General features: G+C 46.0%; 3 protein-coding genes across 3 annotated transcripts; 2 read left to right on the forward strand and 1 right to left on the reverse strand.

The window, feature by feature from the left end:
* Positions 1-14,419: 14,419 nt before the first annotated feature.
* LOC123401869 lies at positions 14,420-15,286 on the reverse strand. The gene is made up of 2 exons (XM_045095726.1): positions 15,221-15,286; positions 14,420-15,138 (listed from the first exon to the last, which is right to left on the reverse strand). Exons 1-2 carry the CDS (start codon positions 15,284-15,286, stop codon positions 14,503-14,505), a joined length of 702 nt encoding a protein of 233 aa, XP_044951661.1. The 3' UTR covers positions 14,420-14,502.
* A 1,025-nt stretch (positions 15,287-16,311) lies between these two features.
* LOC123418725 (CASP-like protein 1U2) lies at positions 16,312-16,981 on the forward strand. The gene has a single exon (XM_045107052.1). It carries the CDS (start codon positions 16,361-16,363, stop codon positions 16,874-16,876), a length of 516 nt encoding a protein of 171 aa, XP_044962987.1. The 5' UTR covers positions 16,312-16,360; the 3' UTR covers positions 16,877-16,981.
* A 2,016-nt stretch (positions 16,982-18,997) lies between these two features.
* LOC123418736 (CASP-like protein 1U2) lies at positions 18,998-20,077 on the forward strand. Its single transcript, XM_045107059.1, has one exon. It carries the CDS (start codon positions 19,390-19,392, stop codon positions 19,900-19,902), a length of 513 nt encoding a protein of 170 aa, XP_044962994.1. The 5' UTR covers positions 18,998-19,389; the 3' UTR covers positions 19,903-20,077.
* The last annotated feature ends 933 nt before the right edge of the window (positions 20,078-21,010 follow it).

Below are 21,010 nucleotides of genomic sequence, written 5' to 3' on the forward strand. Positions count from 1 at the left end.
CCAAGCTTGTGGCCGCCTCGTGCGCTCTCCGGACTGCTTTTTATTTTTGTAATTTTCCATAAATTCCAAAATGGAAAAAAAAATTCCTATTGGAAAAGTTTCGGAGTCCAATTACTTACCGAAACACATACCTCTTCGTTTTCAGGGTCTGAAATAGGCTAATAAACATCCCTTATGTACTCCTCTCGAGTTATGATATTGATGATATTGGTCTCAACATTTATGGGAGTACCAGAGATGTAAGGCTTGATTCTTTGCCCATTTACCACTCTAGGAAAATTAACTTCCGTGTTAGTGATTTTGATAGCACCGGAGCGATATACTTCCTCGACAACGTAGGGACCTTCCCATTTAGAGAGAAGCTTGCCTGCGAAGAATCTTAAACGAGAATTGTATAACAGAACATAATCACCTACATTGAACTCTCGTTTTTGTATTCTTTTGTCGTGCCATCTCTTAACCTTTTCCTTGAACAACTTGGCATTCTCATATGCCTGGGCCCTCCATTCATCTAATGAGCTGATATCAAATAGCCGCTTCTCACCGGCAAGTTTGAAATCGAAGTTGAGCTCTTTGATTGCCCAATAAGCTTTGTGTTCCAGCTCAAGAGGTAAATGGCAGGCCTTACCGTAAACCATTTTATACGGCGACATGCCCATGGGATTCTTATAAACAGTCCTATAAGCCCATAATGCATCGTCAAGTTTGCTAGACCAATTCTTTCGAGATCTATTGACGGTCTTTTGTAAGATCAATTTGATCTCCCTATTACTCAACTCCACTTGACCACTAGACTGAGGATGATAAGGAGATGCAACTCTATGGTTGACATCATACTTAGCGAGCATCTTGCGGAAAACACCATGAATGAAGTGTGAACCGCAATCAGTCATCAGATATCTAGGGACTCCAAATCTTGGGAAAATGACTTCTTTAAGCATCTTAATAGAGGTGTGGTGATCAAGATTTCTAGTGGGGATAGCTTCTACCCACTTAGTGACATAATCCACAGCAACTAAGATGTGAGTATACCCATTGGAACTCGGGAAAGGTCCCATATAATCAAAGCCCCAGACATCAAATGGTTCAATGACAAGTGAATAGTTCATAGGCATTTCCTGACGCTTACTGATATTCCCTATTATTTTGCATTCGTCACAAGATAAGACAAACTTACGGGCATCCTTGAAGAGAGTGGGCCAATAGAAACCTGATTGCAGTACCTTATGAGCAGTTCTGTCTCCAGCATGGTGTCCTCCGTAGGCCTCAGAATGACACTTCTGCAGGATCTGTCCCTGTTCATGTTCAGGCACACAACGTCTAATAACACCATCTACTCCTTCCTTATAAAGGTGAGGATCATCCCAGAAGTAGTGTCTCAAATCAAAGAAGAATTTCTTCTTTTGCTGGTAGGTGAAACTGGGTGGTATGTATTTGGGTACGATATAATTTGCGTAATCAGCATACCACGGTGCACTATGTGAAGAACGGATGACATTCAATTGCTCATCAGGAAAGCTGTCATTAATAGGTCGTGGGTCATCAAGGACATTCTCTAGCCTAGACAAGTTATCTGCTACAGGGTTATCGGCACCCTTTCGGTCAACAACGTGCAAATCAAATTCCTGTAGCACGAGAACCCATCTTATTAGCCTAGGCTTAGCGTCCTTCTTCTCCATAAGGTACTTAATAGCAACATGATCAGAGTGAATAGTGACTTTGGAGTCAACTATATAAGATCTGAACTTTTCACAAGCAAACACAACTGCTAAAAACTCCTCATCCATAGTGGCATAGTTTCTTTGGGCACTGTCTAGAGTTTTACTAGCGTAGTGAATGACATTCAACTTCTTGTCAACTCTTTGTCCTAGAACAACACCAACTGCATAATCACTAGCATCACACATGATTTCAAAGGGCAAGTTCCAATCAGGTGGTTGAACAATAGGTGCGGTTATCAAGGCCTTCTTAAGTATTTCGAAAGCTTCCTCACAATCCTCATCAAAAACAAAAGGAACATCCTTCTGCAAGAGGTTGGTAAGAGGCCTAGAAATCTTAGAGAAGTCTTTAATGAACCTTCTATAGAAACCAACATGACCTAGGAAACTTTTTATACCTCTCATATCTGTGGGGCAAGGCATTTTCTCAATTGCATCAACCTTAGCCTTATCAACTTCAATGCCTTTCTCACAGATTTTGTGTCCTAAGACGATGCCTTCATTAACCATGAAGTGGCACTTCTCCCAGTTCAAGACGAGGTAGGTATCTCTGCATCTCAGTAAGACTCGATCAAGGTTGCTGAGGCAATCGTCAAAGGAAGAGCCGTAAACGGAGAAATCATCCATGAAAACCTCAACAATATTTTCACAAAAGTCAGAGAATATTGCCATCATACATCTTTGAAAGGTGGCAGGTGCATTGCACAAGCCAAAAGGCATACGTCTATAAGCAAAGGCACCGAAGGGGCAGGTGAAGGTGGTTTTCTCTTGATCAGATTGTGCAACAGGTATTTGTGAGAAACCTGAATAACCGTCTAGAAAGCAGCAGTGTGTGTGTGCTTAGATAGCCTTTCTAGCATTTGGTCGATAAACGACAAAGGATAATGGTCTTTCCTAGTTGCCTTGTTCAGTTTCCGGAAGTCTATCACCATCCTATAGCCAGTAATAATTATCTGTGGGATTAGTTCATTCTTATCTAGGAACAACGGTGATACCTCCCTTCTTAGGTACGCAATGTACTGGACTTACCCAATCACTATGAGCAACAGGATAAATGATTCCTGCTTCCAGAAGCTTTAATATTTCTTTTCTCATGACCTCTTTCATCCTCGGATTTAGTCTCCGTTGATGATCAACAACTGGCTTAGTATCATGATCGGTTTTAATCTTGTGCTGACATAGAGTGGGACTAATACCCTTAAGATCATCAAGAGTATATCCAATAGCAGCACGATGCTTCCTCAAAGTTTTTAATAACTTCTTCTCTTCGTGATTCGAGAGGTGAGCACTAATAATAACAGGATATATCTCCTTCTCATCAAGATAGGCATACTTAAGAGTATCTGGTAACTGTTTTATCTCGAACACAGGATCACCCTTTGGTGGGGGAGGATCCCCAAGCAGTTCAACATGCAGATTATTCTTGAGAATAGGATATTGTTCTAAGACAATTTTATCTATCTCATATCTTTCATCTATACGCGTATCATTTTCATGCTCAAGAAGATATTTCTCTAAAGGGTCCGTAGGAGGTACGGCAATAGAGGCAAGAGCAATGATTTCATCCCTACCAGACGACTCTTTTTCATGGGGTTGTCTTCCAAACTTGGAGAAGTTAAATTCATGAGACACACCCTCGAAACTAACAGTGACAGTCTGTTTAATGCAATCAATGTGAGCATTGACAGTGTTGAGAAAGGGTCTACCAAATATGATGGGGTAGAAGCTATCTTGTGCAGTAGCAAGGACGAGGAAATTAGAAGGATACTTCGTCTTACCACACAGGACTTCTACGTCTCTCACAATTCCCAGAGGGCTGATAGTGTCTCTATTAGCTAGCGTAATAGTGACATCAATGGGTTCTTACTCAGCAGATGCAATCTCATCTTTGATTTGATCATATAGGGACCGAGGTATTGCACTAACACTAGCACCCATATCACATAAACCATGATAACAGTGATTTCCTATCTTGACAGAAACAACGGGCAGGCCAACTACAGGTCCGTATTTGTCTTTCGCGTGAGGTTTAGCAATTCTAGTGGAGTCCTCACAGAATTTGATAACATGCCCGTCTATGTCTTCGGCTAAGAGATCTTTGATAATAGCAACACTAGGTTCAACTCTAATTTCCTCACGGGGTGCAAGTGGTCTAATGTAACCCCTACGTATCACCGTTGGAGCTTTAGAATAATCCTTTTTCCTAGCAGGGTAAGGTGGTTTCTCAGCGTAGGCACAAGGAACAATAGGATCACTAAAGGCAATGAATTTCTCTTCAACTAGATTGGGTTTAACTATGTTGACTTCTACAGGAGGATGATACTTAAACCACTTCTCTTTGGGCTACTATCTCAGAGTCAAGTCCATACTTAGCGCTAAAATCTCTAGAAGTGTTTGTTTCAACAAAAGATTTAACGCAATCAAACTGGAAATTCATACCTGACTCCTTACCTTCTTCAAGCTCCCAATCTTCAGAGTTACGTTTGATTCTTTCCAATAAATTCCACTTGTGGTCAATATCCTTCTTCATAAAAGAACCGGTACAAAAAGTGTCAAGCATGGTACGATCTTCATGAGAAAGCCGAGCATAAAAGTTTTGAGTGATAATTTCTCTCGAGAGCTCATGATTGGGGCATGAATATAGCATTGATTTAAGCCTCCCCAAGCTCGAGCTATGCTTTCCTGTCACGAGGCCAAAAGTTATAAATATAATTCCGATCACGATGTACTAAATGCATAGGATAAAACTTTTGATGAAATTCCAATTTCAACCGATTGTAGTCCCATGATCCACGATCATCACATAGCCTATACCATGTCAACGCCTTATCCTTCAAAGATAAAGGAAATACTTTCTTCTTTACCTCATCCTCGGGCAAACCTGCAAGCTTAAATAAACCACAAACTTCATCTACATAGATCAGATGCAAGTCTGGATGTGATGATCCATCTCCTGTAAAAGGATTAGCCAACAGTTTCTCAAGCATGCCCGAAGGAATTTCATAAAAGATATTTTCAGTAGGTACCTCAGGTTGGGGAACAACTCCTCGTGCTTCCGTTTGTGGTGAAGATACCCCGAACAAACTCCTCAAAGGAACAATTTCCATAGTGACAAGTGACAATAAATTTCAGCACAGTATATAAATGTTTCCTTACCAAAGGCGCTTCCCTCCCCGGCAACGGCGCCAGAAAAGAGTCTTGATGACCCACAAGTATAGGGGATCAATCATAGTCTTTTCGATAACTAAGAGTGTCGAACCCAACGAGGAGGAGAAGGCTCCGATAAACGGTTTTCAGCAAGGTAAAAACTGCAAGCACTGAAAGTAGCGGTAACAAGTGATGGTGTAGTGAGGTGAAACGTAGCAAGTAAAAACTAACAAGTAAAAAGTAGTAGCAGCGGTGCAGCAAGGTGGACCAATCCCTTTTGTAGCAAGGGACAAGCCTGAACAAAGTCTTATAAGAGGAAAAACGCTCCCGAGGACACACGGGAATTTCTGTCATGCTAGTTTCATCATGTTCATATGATTCGCGTTTGTTACTTTTGATAGTTTGATATGTTGGTGGACCGGCGCTTGGGTACTGCCGTTACTTGGACAAGCATCCAACTTATGATTAACCCCTCTCGCAAGCATCCGCAACTATGAAAGAAGAATTAAGACAACATCTAACCATAGCATTAAACTTGTGGATCCAAATCAGACCCTTACGAAGCAACGCATAGACTGGGGTTTAAGCTTCTGTCACTCTAGCAACCCATCATCTACTTACTACTCCCCAATGCCTTCCTCTAGGCCCAAGTATGGTGAAGTGTTATGTAGTTGACGTTCACATAACACCACTAGAGGAAAAACAACATACAGCGTATCAAAATACCGAACGAATACCAAATTCACATGACTATTATTAGCATGACTTATCCCATGTCCTCAGGAACAAAAGTAACTACTCACAAAGCATAATCATAATCATGATCAGAGGTGTAATGAATAGCATCAAGGATCTGAACATAAACTCTTCCACCAAGTAATCCAACTAGCATCAACTACAAAGAGTAATCAACACTACTAGCAACCTTACAAGTACCAATCGGAGTCGCGAGACGGAGATTGGTTACAAGAGATGAACTATGATTTGGAGAGGAGATGGTGCTGATGAAGATGTTGATGGAGATGACTCCCCTCCGACGAGAGGAGTGTTGGTGATGACGAAGGCGACGATATCCCCCTCCGGGAGGGAAGTTTCCCCAGCAGGATCGTCCTGCCGGAGCTCTAGATTGGATCTGCTCAAGTTTCGCCTCGTGGCAGCGGAGAATCCACGAAAAAGCTCCACCCTGATTTTTTTCCGGAAGAAACCCTTCATATAGCAAAAGAGGGGGCTAGTGGGCCACTAGGGTGCCCACAAGCCCTGTTGCCGCGGCTAGGGGGGTAGGCCGCGGCAACCAGGCTTGTGGGCCCCTGGTTGCTCCCCTCTGACACTTCTTTCACCCAGTATTTTTTTATATATTCCCAAAAAAATCCACGTTGATTTTCAGGGCATTTGGAGTTGCGTAGAATAGAGGACTCAGACTTGCTCCTTTTCCAGTCCAGAATTCTAGCTGCCGGTATTCTCCCTCTTCAAATAAACCCCCTGTTCAAGAATTCGTCTAGTTAACCAGTTAACTTGCTGATTAATCCCTACTTGCACGGTCACCGAGTAGCCGATTAACTGATAAATCGCCCGATTAATGGATTAAATGACCGATTAACTTGCTGATTAGCCCATTAATTCCCTACTCATCAGCCAACGGAGCAGTTACCAGTTAACGACTTCCTCAATAATGAATAAACCATGCAAAATAAGAGAGAAAATGCATAAGTAAGGTTCCACAAAGTATAATAACAGTCCATAACGCGATAAATATCAACATGAAAGCATGATGCAAAATGGATGTATCAATACGTCTCCAACGTATCTATAATTTTTGATGGTTCCATGCTATTATCTTGTCAACTTTGGATGTTCTGTATGCATTTTATATCTTTTTGGGGACTAACCTATTAACTCAGTGCCAAGTGCCAGTTCCTGTTTTTTCCGTGTTTTTGACCCTTTTCAGAGAAGAATATTAAACGGAGTCCAAACGGAATAAAATCTTCGAAATGATTTTTTCCGTAACACAAGATACGCAGGGAACTTGAGAACTAAGGCAAAGGACTCTGGGTGAGGCCACAAGCCCCCTAGGCGCAGCCTGGGGGCGGGGGGTGATACGTCCATTTTGCATCATGTTTTCATGTTGATATTTATTGCTTCTTGGGCTGTTATTTCACTTCACGGTACAATTCTTATGCCTTTTCTCTCTTATTTTGCAAGGTTTAAATGAAGAGGGAGAATACCGGCAGCTGGAATTCTGGCCTAAAAGTGGAGCAAGTTTGAGATACCTATTCTACGCAACTCCAAACGCCGCAAAAATCAACGAGGATTTTTTTCTGGATTTATAAAAAATACTAGGCCGAAGAAGCGCCAGAGGGGCGCCAGCAGGTGGCCACAAGCCTGCTTGGCGCGGCCACCCCCTGGCCGCGCCTGACGTCAGATGTGCTTCCCTGGCAATAGCTCGTGAAAAGCGCTGATCTTGCAATCTCTAGTGTTAGCTAGACGAATGCTTATAACAATTAACCTTCTCCTGCAATGACACCAGAAGAATGCTGATAGCACTCCCCGGCAATGAAACTGGAAGAATGTTGTTGATGGCCCACCAGCGCGTGGGTTCGCAACAGTTTTCAAGGGTAGAGTATTCGACCCAATTTGTAGGTACGTCAGTCAGGAGGTGAGAGTATACTCTCAAGTATTAGCAGCTGAATTTGTCAGATTCAACCACACCTGAAAGATTAGTATCTGCAAGCACAATAGTGACAGCGAAGTAGTAACAACGAAGTAGCGGGTACAGTGTAATGAGGAATAGCAGTGGCAAGGAACAACAGTAGTGACAGCAGTAGCAAGTAGCAACAGTAGCAAGCGACAGTAGTAGCAACAGTAGCAGTAGAGCAAGACAAGTAATGGCAGTAGCAACAGTAGAACAAACTCGTAGGCATTGGGTCGGTGATTTGTTTGGATGATATTCATCATGCAACGGCTATAACACGGAGAGATAAGTGGCTAGCTCCCGTTCGTCAATGTGATGTAGGCATGCATTCCGTGTGTCGTCATACGTGCTTAGGGAAAAGAACTTGCATGACATCTATTGTCCATCCCGCCCGTGGCAGCGGGGTCCAAAAGGAAACTATGGGATATTAAGGTTCTCCTTTTAATAAAGAACCGGACCAACGCATTAGCACTTGGTGAACACATGAACTCCTCAAACTATGGTCATCACCGGGAGTGGTTCCGGTTATTGTCACTCCGGGGTTGCCAGATCATAACACATAGTAGGTAACTACAACTTGCAAGATCGGATCTAAAACACACATATATTGGTGACAACATAATAATTTCAGATCTGAAATCATGGCACTCGAGCCCTAGTGACAAGCATTAAGCATGGCAAAGTAGTAGCAACATCAAATCTCAGAACATAGTGGATACTAGGGATCAATCCCCATCAAAACTAACTCGATTACATGATAGATCTCATCCTACTCATCACCGTCTAGCGTGCCTACGAATAGATTACTCACGAACGACGAAGAGCTTCATGGAATTGGAGAGGGAAGAAGGTTGATGATGACGATGGCGACGATTTCCCCTCTCCGGAGCCCAAGACGGACTCCAGATCTGCCCTCCAGATGAACAGGTGGTGGCGGCGCCTCCGTATCGAAAACGCGATGAAAACTTCTCATTTTTATTTTTTTCTGGGACGAAAGACAACTTATAGAGCTGGAGTTGGGGGCGGCAGGTGCCTGTGGGCTCCACAAGCCTGCCCACCGCCACCAGGGGGGTGGCGGCGGAGCAGGGGCTTGTGGCCCACTCGCCCACGCCCTCACGTGGATTCTGGCGCAGGTATTTTTGATATTTTCCAAAACTGCTCCCCATAAATTTTCAGGACGTTTGGAGAACTTTGATTTCTACACAAAAATAACACCAAGGCAATTGTGCTGAAAACAGCGTCAGTCCAGGTTAGTTCCATTCAAATCATGCAAATTGTAGTCCAAAACAAGGGCAAAAGAGTTTGGAAAAGTAGATACGTTGGAGACGTATCAGCGCCCATGGGGCTTGTGGGCAGCTTGTTGGCCCACTGGCCCCCCTCTTCTGCTATATGAAGGGTTTCATCCAGAAAAAAAAATCAGGGAGGCTTTTTAGTGGATTCGCCGCCGCCACGAGGTGGAACTTGAGCAGAACCAATCTAGAGCTCTGGCAGGACGATCCTGCCGGGGAAACTTCCCTCCCGGAGGGGGAAATCGTCGCCATCGTCATCACCAACACTCCTCTCATCAGAGGGGACTCGTCACCATCAACATCTTCATCAGCACCATCTCATCTCCAAACCCTAGTTCATCACTTGTAACCAATCTCCGTCTCGAGACTCCGATTGGTACTTGTAAGGTTGCTAATAGTGTTAATTACTCTTTGTAGTTGATGCTAGTTGGATTACTTGGTGGAAGAGTTTATGTTCAGATCCTTGATGCTATTCATTACCTCTCTGGTCATGAATATGATTATGCTTTGTGAGTAGTTACTTTTGTTCCTAAGGACATGGGATAAGTCATGCTAATAATAGTCATGTGAATTTGGTATTCGTTCGGTATTTTGATATGTTGTATGTTGTTTTTCCTCTAGTGGTGTTATGTGAACATCGACTACATAATACTTCACCATTATTTGGGCGTAGAGGAAGGCATTGGGAAGTAGTAAGTAGATGATGGGTTGCTAGAGTGACAGAAGCTTAAACCCTAGTTTATGCGTTGCTCCGTAAGGGGCTAATTTGGATCCACTAGTTTAATGCTATGGTTAGACTTTGTCTTAATTCTTCATTCGTACTTGGGGATGCTTGCGAGAGGGTTTAATCATAAGTGGGATGCTTGTCCAAGTAAGGGCAGTACCCAAGCGCCGGTCCACCCACATATCAAACTATCAAAGTAACGAATGCGAATCATATGGACATGATGAAAACTAGCATGACAGAAATTCCCGTGTGTCCTCGGGAGCGTTTTTCCTCTTATAAGACTTTGTCCAGGCTTGTCCCATGCTACAAAAGGGATTGGGCCACTTTCATGCACCTTGCTACTTTTGTTACTTGTTGCTTGCTACCAATCATCTCACCACACAATCACTTGTTACCCACAATTTCAGTGCCTGCAGATTTCACCTTGCTGAAAACCACTTGTCAGATCCTTCTGTTCCTCGTTGGGTTCGACACTCTTACTTACCGAAAGGACTACGATTGATCCCCTATACTTGTGGATCATCAGGGGGCGCCTAGCAGGCTTGTGGGCCCCCCGTGGCTCCTTTGCCCTACTTCTTCCGCCTATAAATTCCCTAAAAATCTGAAACCACGGGAGAGAGCCACAAAAACACTTTTCCGCCGCCGCAAGCTTCTGTCTCCGCAAGATCCCATCTGGGGCACGTTCTGGTGCCCTGCCGGAGGGGGGATTCGGACATGGAGGGCTTCTTCATCAACACCATTGCCTCTCCGATGATGCGTGAGTAGTTCACCACAGACCTTCGGGTCCATAGCTAGTAGCTAGATGGCTTCTTCTCTCTCTTGGATCTTCAATACAAATTTCTCCATGATCTTCATGGAGATCTATCCGATGTAATCTTATTTTGCGGTGTGTTTGTCGAGATCCGATGAATTGTGGATTTATGATCACATTATCTATGAATATTATTTGAGTCTCCTCTGATCTCTTATATGCATGATTTCGTATCCTTGTAATTCTCTTCGAGTTGTGGGTTTCGTTTGGCCAACTTGATCTATAATTCTTGCAATGGGAGAAGTGCTTGGTTTTGGGTTCATACCGTGTCGTGTCCTCACCTAGTGACAGAAGGGGTAGCGAGGCACACATCGTGTTGTTGCGATCAAGGGTAAAAAGATGGGGTTTATATCTATTGCATGAATTTATCCCTCTACTTCATGTCATCTTGCTTAAGGCGTTACTCTGTTTCTTATGAACTCAATACACTAGATGCATGCTGGATAGCGTTTGATGTGTGGAGTAATAGTAGAAGATGCAGACAATATCGGTCTACTTGTCTCGGACGTGATGCCTATATGTATGATCATTGCCTTAGATATCATCATGACATTGCGCGGTTCTATCAATTGCTCGACACTAATTCGTTCACCCACCGTAATACTTGCTATCATGAGAGAAGCCTCTAGTGAACACTATGAGCCCCGGGTCTACTTCACTTCATAATTTCAGATCTACACTTTCACTTTGTTGCACTTTGCGCCTTCAGATCTCACCTTGCAATCAATCATGAAGGGATTGACAACCCCTTTATAGCGTTGGGTGCAAGTTTGTTTGTTTTTGCGCAGGTACTTTGGAGACTTGCCTTGATACTCCTACTGGATTGATACCTTGGTTCTCAAACTGAGGGAAATACTTACTGCTACTGTGCGCTGCATCACCCTTTTCTCTTCAAGGGAAAAATCAACGCAAGCTCAAGAGGTAGCAATGATCACTTTGCAGAGTCTGTGTATCTTGAGGATCTCTTTAGGAGATGCTCCGGAGAAGAGAAATCAAAGTTAAAATGAGGTTCACATGAGAGAAGAGCACATCAAAAGTTTGAATTATTAGCATGTGGAGAGGAAAACATTAAAATTTGAATTATTATAATATGAATTTGAAGTTAAATGTGATCCATATGAAAAAAGAGAAATAAAAAATCTAGGAGTTGCAATTATAAATAGTTTTATAAGGCAAAGCAACCTGAAATCTAAAAGCTTTTATGGATTGACCATAAAGAGGTTTTAGGGTCTTCCATTATAAGAATCTCCTAGAGTTGCACTTAGCCGCTTAGGTCTCTCTATTTCTCTGTGGTGCATTTACCACCACCAACATTTTATTTACCGGAATGATAAACAAGCTTGCAACTGGCACTTCATTCCATCTTGTTTACCTTTATAAACATTTTTATCCGAAAGGGAACTACCTCGGCCTCTGCATCACATAATGCACACATCCATTTTATTAAACTTGGATAAAGTTCAAGTCACCGAGTACTAGACAAAGGTACAAAAGTAAAGAAAATACAACCAAAACCAATTGGACCTGAGATTACATAGCTCATACATATAATTGGGTGCTCAAGGGACTAGCCCCAAGAGTTGAAGCCAGTGAATCCTTTTTTTCTGAGCACAATATTAAACAAGATCGGGTATTGTAGAGCTAATGGAGTGTCACCCAACTAGGTATCGTTTTGAAAACTCATCGATTGGTCGTTAGCAACATTAAAGGAACATCTCCTACAAAAATATGGATTGACGTTTATCAAGCTCCTCCAAAACAGTAAATCAATATGCTTAGCGTCTACTACTTGGGATAACGTTTTAGAGCTTAGATATTTGTTGTGCAGCCACTCTTGCCAAACATCTTCCTCATCAAGTAGCTTATACAACCATTTGTTAAGTAAACACTTGTATTTGTTTCTTCTGTGATTCTCAATGCCCAAACCACCTTGATTCTTAGGCCCACGTAAAAAGTCTTATTTAGCAAGTCTATACTACCGCTTTTGCTCCTCGCATTGCGAGAAGAAGCTAGACCGATAGAAATCTAGCCTTTTAAACACCGCTTTAGGTATTCTAGAAAATGATATCATGAACATTGGTAGACAAGTAAGGACATCATTAATGAGGGAAAGTCGTCCACCTGAAGACAAAGAGTGTACCCTTCCAGTTGTTAAGCTACTTTCCGAAGCGGTCATCAATAATCTTACATTCCTTGTTGGTTAGCTTAGGATGATAAATGGAAATCCCAAGGTATGTAAACGGAAGGGATCCCACTTCGCACTCAAACAAATACATGTACTGACTCTCCTTATGTTTTGGCCTTGCCAAAACAAAGAGCTCGCTTTGTGGAAGTTAGTTTTAAGGCCCAAAAGTTGTTCAAAAAGACACAATATGAACTTAATACTAATTGCTTTTTGAAGGTCGCGTTTCATAAAAAATGACAGTGTTACGTGTGTACTCGAGGATAGACATGCCTCCAACCGCCAGATGCGGGATAAGGCCCCCAAAGTTACCATCCTCCTAACCCTTGCTATGAGAATAGCCAATATATCTACCACAATATTAAATAAGATTGGTGACACGGGGTCCCCTTGCCTCAATTCCTTTAGGGAATGAAAATACTGACCCATGTCATTGCCTTAACACCAACACTCCCTCCTTGAATATAAGAAGCCAGTTGTTTCCTCTATTTATCGGCAAAACCTTTCATGTGAAGGCTTGTTGAAGAAAAGACCAATTTACTTTGTCTTGAGCCTTTTCGAAGTCCATCGTAAAGATAACTCCATCAAAATTCTTAGTATGGAGCTCATTGACCGTCCCATGAAGGACAACCACTATCTCAAGAATATTTTGAAGATAAAGGATGTTTGCGTTGGACGCACGACCGTATGAGCAATAGCTGACAATCTATTTAGAGCCCACCTTTGTGAAGATTATAAAACAATTTTGCTAAGTCTCAGTCAACTGAGACTTTGCTATGTATCAGTCGATGCTATAAACCTTTGATCTTGCATCGAGGTCCATACAAACATTTTCTTTTTAATTTTTCCTTTTTGTTCTTGTATACTATGTCACTTGATGAAGACGTGATTAAATTTCAGTCGGCTAAGACCTAGTCATACCCATTTTGGGTCTAAATTGTTCAATCCGCACATCATCCACTTGTTGGGTAAAAGTGTGATAATTCTTATGTTTATGAGTTAATTGCAAAAGACTACCACAATTCGGGCCGTATTCATAAGTTGGTGTCATCTTTTATTTTTTTTATAAATACGTACCAAGATACATGCCGTATTTTGCAGATCCTGTATTTCTACGTATAGATGCTCTTTCTGACACACATGATCGACCGGTCAGTCTCTTACACGGAAAACCGGCGCGGACCGCTTCGATCTGGAAAAAACCGACTCTCTCTCTCTCCAGCTGGACCGGACAGGGCAAAAAAAAAACCTTCTTCTCGGCGCGCTCGTTTGCTCCTGGGACGGTTGATTGGCCGCGGTTGCTTCGGGCGGCGGATCTTTTGCGGAACTCCGGCCAGGGAGGGTTAGGGGAGATGAACTGCGGGCCGCCGGACCAGCTGCCGCCGGCGACGGCGGGCTTCCTCAACCTCAACTGGGACAACTCCATGGACGCGGGGGGCCACCCGTCGCCGGCCTCCAACTCCGCGGCGCCCACCGAGGGGCTCGCGCTCCACGGGATCTCGCCGCGCCCGCAGCAGCACTACGGCGCCGGCACGCCGCTCGGCTCGCCCACCAAGCTCAACCTCTCCATGATGGGCCAGTACCGCCACCACGCCCACCAGTACCCGCCGCCGCCGCAGGTGGGTGGCCTGCCCACGCTGGAGAACCTGATGCCCATGGGCTCCCTGGACCAGTTCCTCGCCGACCCGGGCTTCGCCCAGCGCGCCGCCAGGCTCTCCGGCTTCGACACACGCGGCGGCTACGGCGCGCAGTTAGGCCTCCCGGACGACGGCCCCGTCGGCGCGCTCAAGGAGCTGGAGCTCGGGAGCGCCCTTGCGGAACTCCGGGCAGGTCACGCAGCTGTAGGAGTAGCGGCGCGGGTCGCGGCGGCGGGCGTTCTCGCCGGGGTGCACGAAGGGGCACTCGGTCCAGTCGTGGGAGTAGGCGCGGGAGCAGGGCTTCACCTTGAAGCTGTACATGCGGAAATCGTCGGTGCTGAAGAGCCCGCTCTTGAGGTCCGGCAGCGTGACCAGCGCGGCGAGCTCGTCTTGGCCTTGCTGCTAGCGCCGGCGCCGGCGCTGGAGGTAGAGTGGCCAGCGGAGCGGCTCCGGGAGAAGGGCCATATGTTGATGTTGATGAGCTCGGCGTTGCCGCTGACGCTGCTGACGCGGCGCTCCGCCTTCTTGGCGCGCTCCTTGGACTCGCCGGTGGGCTTGAAGATGTCCTTCCACTTGAAGGTGACGGCGGGGAGGTCCGGCGTCGGGACGGCGCAGGCCTCCGCGAGCGGCTGGACCTGCTCGGCAGCCTCCCCTTCCTGCTCCGGCGGGTCGGAGGGCTCGTTGACGTCGGCATTTCGGTCTTGGTCGGCGTCTTCCATGGCGTCTTGGTCTTGGCCTTGGTGTTGGTCGGCGTCGGGGCCAGCGGGAGGGGCCTGGAGGGTGTGGAGCGGGAGGACAATGCCGTCGGAGAAGAGCTGGTCGGCGGTGACCAGGCCGGCGAGGCCGACCGCCGGCTGCAGGTCGGAGATGGGCGGGGCGGGGCGGCCGAGAGGAGCAGGGTGGGCTAGGTGTGTTGGAGAAGAAGGGTTTTTTTTTTCCTGTCCGGACCAGCTGGAGAGAGAGAGTCGGTTTTTTCCGGATCGAAACGGTCCGGGTCGGTTTTCCGTGTAAGAGACTAACCGGTGGGTCATGTGTGTCAGAAAGAGCATCTATACGTAGAAATACAGAATCTACAAAATACGGCATGTATCTTGGTACGTATTTGCAAAAAAATTAAAAGATGGCACCAATTTGTGAATACGGCCCGAATTGTGATAGTCTTTTGCAATTAACTCTATATTTACCTTATAAAACATAAATGAGTGTCCTGACAAAGAGTGGGGGAGCTATTGAGAGTTAACTGAGGGGACAAATAACCAAATATTATTTGGAGCGGTCAAAAACTCTATTTCTCTCAATTTCAGCCAAACAACACATAGTTTCGTCTGTTCATAAACATAGTTTCTTCACACACACAAAAATCATGGGCCCCCATTGCAGCAATACACACATAGCTCCGTCAGTGCGGAGGAACGAATGAGCGGTGATCAGCAATGGCGGAGGCAAGGGGTGCTAGCAGGAGCCTTCGCTCGCCTATGCTCACACAAATACACCTATATATACTCCTAATCCTTCATTTGTCAAACAAAAATAGCTAGGTTCAGATAATTTGATCCCTTTAACATTATATGACATGTTTAATTTGGCCCCCTTTATATTCAGTTTATGGCTTCGGCACTGATGATCAGATGAGAGGAACACGTCGTCACGCAGTAGAGTACAAAGAGGACGACCGACTTGCGCCCAGATCATGCTGACTGGTCGTCTCAGGCGTGCTTCCCTACCTGCTCTACGCAGTTTCTTCGAACTGTCCGATATTTCCTTTTTGTTTTCTGCCCCGGATTTGTCGTCAGTCGTGGCCACGAGCTTCCGTGCATAATGTAAACAATTTGCCAAGGCGAAAGCAAGCAAATGAGTCAATAAGAAATGCAAGCAACAGTTTTTTTCTAGAATTAATACAAATGCAAGCAATAGTGGGTGGATGCCAACAGGGACATGCACGTCAACAGGCCAATGTCATGCTGCGAAGCTTAGCGAAGACCCAGGTCGATGCCGACGAGGACCTGCACGTCAACAGAGCGTGACATGTCGAGCATGCATTGCCGTGTGCAAGTGCAAGGATATCATGCATTGCATAAATAGTTGCACCAAGCTCTCCCCAACAGCAGCATCGTCGTGTAGGCAGCAAGCAACATTCCATCCATCGCTCGCTGATCGATCATGTCTGGATGGTGCGAGACGGACGAGCCCAACGGCTCCAAGGCGGTGAGCCTGCTGCTGCGCCTCTCCGCGCTCATCCTGGCACTGGCTTCGGCGATCATGATGGCCACGGCCGACGACTGCACCGTCGCCGGCGCGACGCCCACGGCCGTCACCTACCGGGACTACGGCGCCTTCGTCTACCTGGTGTGGGCCAACGTCGCCGCGGCCATGCTGGAGGCCGCCGCAATCTACCTGCAGCTCAGCGGGGCCGGCAAGGGCGACGGCGACGACGGGGGCAGCAAGCTCCCCGGGATCATCCTGGTCGTCGTCGACGTGCTGGCGCAGGCGCTGCTCTACTCGTCCACGGGTGCCTCGTACGGCGCGATGGTCGGCGTCGACGCATGCGTCGCATTCGGCGCGCAGGTGGGGCGGGCGAGGCTGCTGTCGCTCGGCGCCAGCGTCTCCCTCGGCCTCGCAGCCGTCGTCAAGGACGTCTCGCTGCCGTTCAATGTCTGGCCGGGCTCGTCGGACTGAGATGCCAAAGTCGACGGCCATCGGAGAGCACCGTGTGACGTGTTAGCGTTGAATATATTTAGCATGTACTCCTATATGAGAAATACAGTTTGGTTTCTGGTTGTATACGCATTTTATATTTTTTCTAATAATTAATTAAAAATTAAAATGTTTTGTAATATTTTTAAATTAAAATTGACTTTATTTTGCATTAGTATATAATTTTTTACGAAAAAGTCAACATTGACTTCTGGAAAAAAAAATATTTGCTATTATAGGTCAATATTCATGCTATTTTGACCGAAAATTAATCTTTTTTAAAAGGAATTTAAAGTGTAAATTTTTTTATGAAAATTTTCTTACAAGTATAATGGAAGGTCAAGTTTATTTTTAAATTTTTTGAACTTTTTCTTAAATTGCTATTTATTTTGCATATAGGGTGTATATACTCCCAGATTTCAAAAGTTCCCTTCCGCATGTGTATCTCTAAACCTAGCCCACCTGCTAATTCCTTGTATAGTTGAAGTTATGGTTGATCTTATACATTATATATATGTGTGCTTTTAGCTGATCAATACATCGAAAGTTGCAAGCTATTTCTCTACATGGTATGTGTCGTGGTTTTTATCACGACAGACGTCGCCGTGAAAGGACTTAGATGTGGAGCCATCGCAGCTATGTGGAGGTTTGAGAGGGGTTGGTCGAAATCGAGAGACGCGAGTTACCCAGGTTCGGCCCCTCCGGTAGAGGTAAAAGCCTATGTCCTGCTTGTGTTTCATTGATGAAGATCATGATATCGATTACAAGGGTGCAGAATCGCTACCTCTAATCTTCAAGATGTCTAGTCTGTCTATCTCATGATTTGTCTTGTCTAGACCTAATTTGATTTGTCCGTCTTAGGGTGTCCTACCCCTCCTTATATAGGCGAAAGGGGTAGGTTTTACATAGAGTCATACTAGGACTTGGACTAGCTTCTCTTGGAAGGAATTCCTTCTCTTCTTGGGCCTCCGTTGTGAGCCGCCTTCCGGGCCTCTTCATGAACCGCCTTACGTCGGCTTGGATACCGGGCCTTGGGCCTCGCCGTCCAGGTCGACCAGGCGACCGGGGTGTTCCACGAACCAGTAGATGGTGGGCCAAGCCATACCTCCTGACCGGGTCAAACCTCCTGGCCAGGTCAAATCTCCTGGTCGGATCAAACCGTGAGCTATATCCCTGACATTAACCCCTAGGTTAGCTTGAATTTATTCATGATAAGCTTCTAAAATAAAAATAATAAATATGTTAAGGGACCGGATTGCTCATTGGACGACTTATTTCAATGAAGTGGCTCCTCGAAATCCTGATTTCTTCGAGCCGTCTTCACAATCATCTTGTTGGTTAATGTCCTTTGAAATGTTGGAAATAAAACACCAATATGTCGTTGAGTCGGCCTCCAATGCTTTGGCTTGATGAAAATATTGGAGATAAGAAAACCATATGAAGTTGAGCCGACTTCCATTGCTTTGGTTTTGATGAAAAAATATTGAGAATAAAAAATTCATCTGTTGTTAAACCATTTTCAACTTGTGAAGCCGGGTTGCTTGTATAGACTCTGTCGGGTCATGATCTTTGATAATACTGGGTTATGATTGTTGGTGGCGCGAGGTCAAACAACCGCACTCCGATGGTTTTGATAAAATTATTGGAAATAAAAAAGTCCGTGTAATGCTGAGTCGGTCTTTCAATGTTTCAGCTAGATAGAAAACGAAGCCACGTCCTGTCATAATAGTCGATCGTCGCTAATATTTGCAACAAGATCCAGCGGCGATCTTCCGACGGCTAAGTAGGAGGAGGATGGTGTGCATGCATGCCGGCTCAACGAGTTTTCCTTTCAAGAAAGTAATCGTCCATAGCCAACTCAAACAAGACATGGGCGATCGGCTCGAAACAAAACGTGGGCGGCCGCTCAAAAACAATGAACAATTACAAACATAACCAGTAGGCTCACCAGACAAGGAAGACAACACCTCGATCGTGCGCGTGAACGAGAGCGAGAAGCACGTATCCTGCACCAACGCACATACCTCCGCCAGTGCGGACGAACGAATGAGCGGACACGTCGTCACGCAGTATATATATATATATATATACACTCCGGCTTGCAGCTTGACTTGTTTCAGGCGCGCTTTCTGACGTGGCCTGCGCAGTTTCTTCGAACTGTCCGTCCGGTGTCTTCCTCTTTGTTTTCTGTCGCCGATTTGTCGCCAGCCCTGGGCACGGGCGTCCGTCCGTCCGTGAGTCCAACACAAGTGGCCGAACTGTAAAGAAATGCAAGCAATAGTAGGTACCAACAGCGACATGCACGTCAACACAACACAACAGAATGTACCGTCAACAGGGACATGGTCGATGCCGACGACGACCTCCATCACCGTGTGGAAGGATACATAGCATGCATAAATAGTTGCATCACATCAAGCTCTCCCGCCACAGCAGCATCGATCCTCCTCCTACAGGCACCAGAACTCCATCCATCCATCGCGCGCTGATCGACCATGTCTGGATGGTGCGAGACGGACGAGCCCAACGGCTCCAAGGCGGTGAGCCTGCTGCTCCGCCTCTCCGCGCTCATCCTGGCCCTCGCGTCGGCGGTCATGATGGCCACGGCCGGCGACTGCACCGTCGCCGGCGCAACGCCCAAGGCCGTCTCCTACCGGGACTACGGCGCCTTCGTCTACCTCGTGGGCGCCAACGTCGCCGCGGCCGTGCTGGAAGCCGCCGCGATCTACCTGCAGCTCAGCGGCGCCGGCGGTGATGACGACGACGGGGGCAGCCGGATCCCCGGGATCGTCCTGCTCGTCGTCGACGTGCTGGCGCAGGCGCTGCTCTACTCGTCCACGGGCGCCGCGTACGGCGCCGTGGTCGGCGTCGACGCGTGCGTGACGTTCGGCGCGCAGGTGGGGCGGGCCAGGCTGCTGTCCCTCGGCGCCAGCGTCTCCCTCGGCCTCGCCGCCGTCGTCAAGGACGTCTCGCTGCCGTTCAATGTCTGGCCCGGCTCGTCGGACTGAGATGCCGGACGGCCAGCCCAGAGCACCATGTGCCGTGTTAGTGTGTATGTATGCGTGCATGGTGCAGAGTAATTTTTCTTTGATGGTACAGAGTATGTGGCAACTGTAAGCATCGTCTACTGATTGGCTTTTTCTTAATTATAAAAAACAAGGCAAAAGGCTGGTCATTTTTATTGATTAAGGAGAAAGTTTAAACATAATGGCAAAGAGAAAATAAATAAACTACTCTCACAACATAAGAGCAAGTACAATAGTAGAGCCGGCTGTAAGCTCATGCCATGTCACCCATAGCCCATCTTATAGCTAACATGTACAATAGTTGGTTAGAAGAGTGTACTACTTATTTATTATATGACCCACCTTTCATTCTCACAAAGTGCCTAGGAGCACGTGCTAGAGCTGGCTCTTAAGTAAGAGTCCGCTTACCTTCTCTCTCCTCTTCTTTCTCCTCCAACTAAGCAAAAATATACTACTTTATTCCTTATAGCCAGCTGACTCGGCTCTATTGTACTTGCTCTAAGAGCACTTAGGTGCTTGGCTCCGGCCATCGTTCAAAAGTGGGCTTTCTCGATCTTCGCAACGACAGTGGAAGTCGGAGTAGCCATGTTACGGAAGACTCTCGCATTTCATTCCATCCAAATTTTTCACGAGATAAGCATCATTGCAGAGACAACCGCCTTTTTGGTGTGGCCTCCACAGTCAATCGTTTTTAGCCATCAATCATGGACACAGACCTCACGACACCAAGCCGTCAATGGTGAACATGCATGCCACGCCAGGCGACAACATCACTCCAAACTCGGACGGTGAATCTACACTCGAAGAGAAGATGAGTCGCGGACTCCTGAGCCTGCTTACACAGAGGGCATATGATGCAATTGGACCATTCCCATCGTTGCAACCGATCGGCCGTCCACACGCGGTTTTGAATAATCAACCATGCAAAGAATTTGCACTTCGGCGAAACCCAATTATTCCACATGGTCGTAGAGATTGGACTGCGAATTTATCCAACAAACTGCTCCTTATAAGCCATGGCCGCCGAGTATTCGCCACTCAAAGTGAATTTCCACGATATTGTGTCCTTCCTCTCCAGGTTCAGAGTAAC

The sequence above is a fragment of the Hordeum vulgare genome, chromosome 1H (assembly GCF_904849725.1).
Source record: "Hordeum vulgare subsp. vulgare chromosome 1H, MorexV3_pseudomolecules_assembly, whole genome shotgun sequence".
Classification (NCBI taxonomy): Eukaryota; Viridiplantae; Streptophyta; class Magnoliopsida; order Poales; family Poaceae; genus Hordeum; species Hordeum vulgare.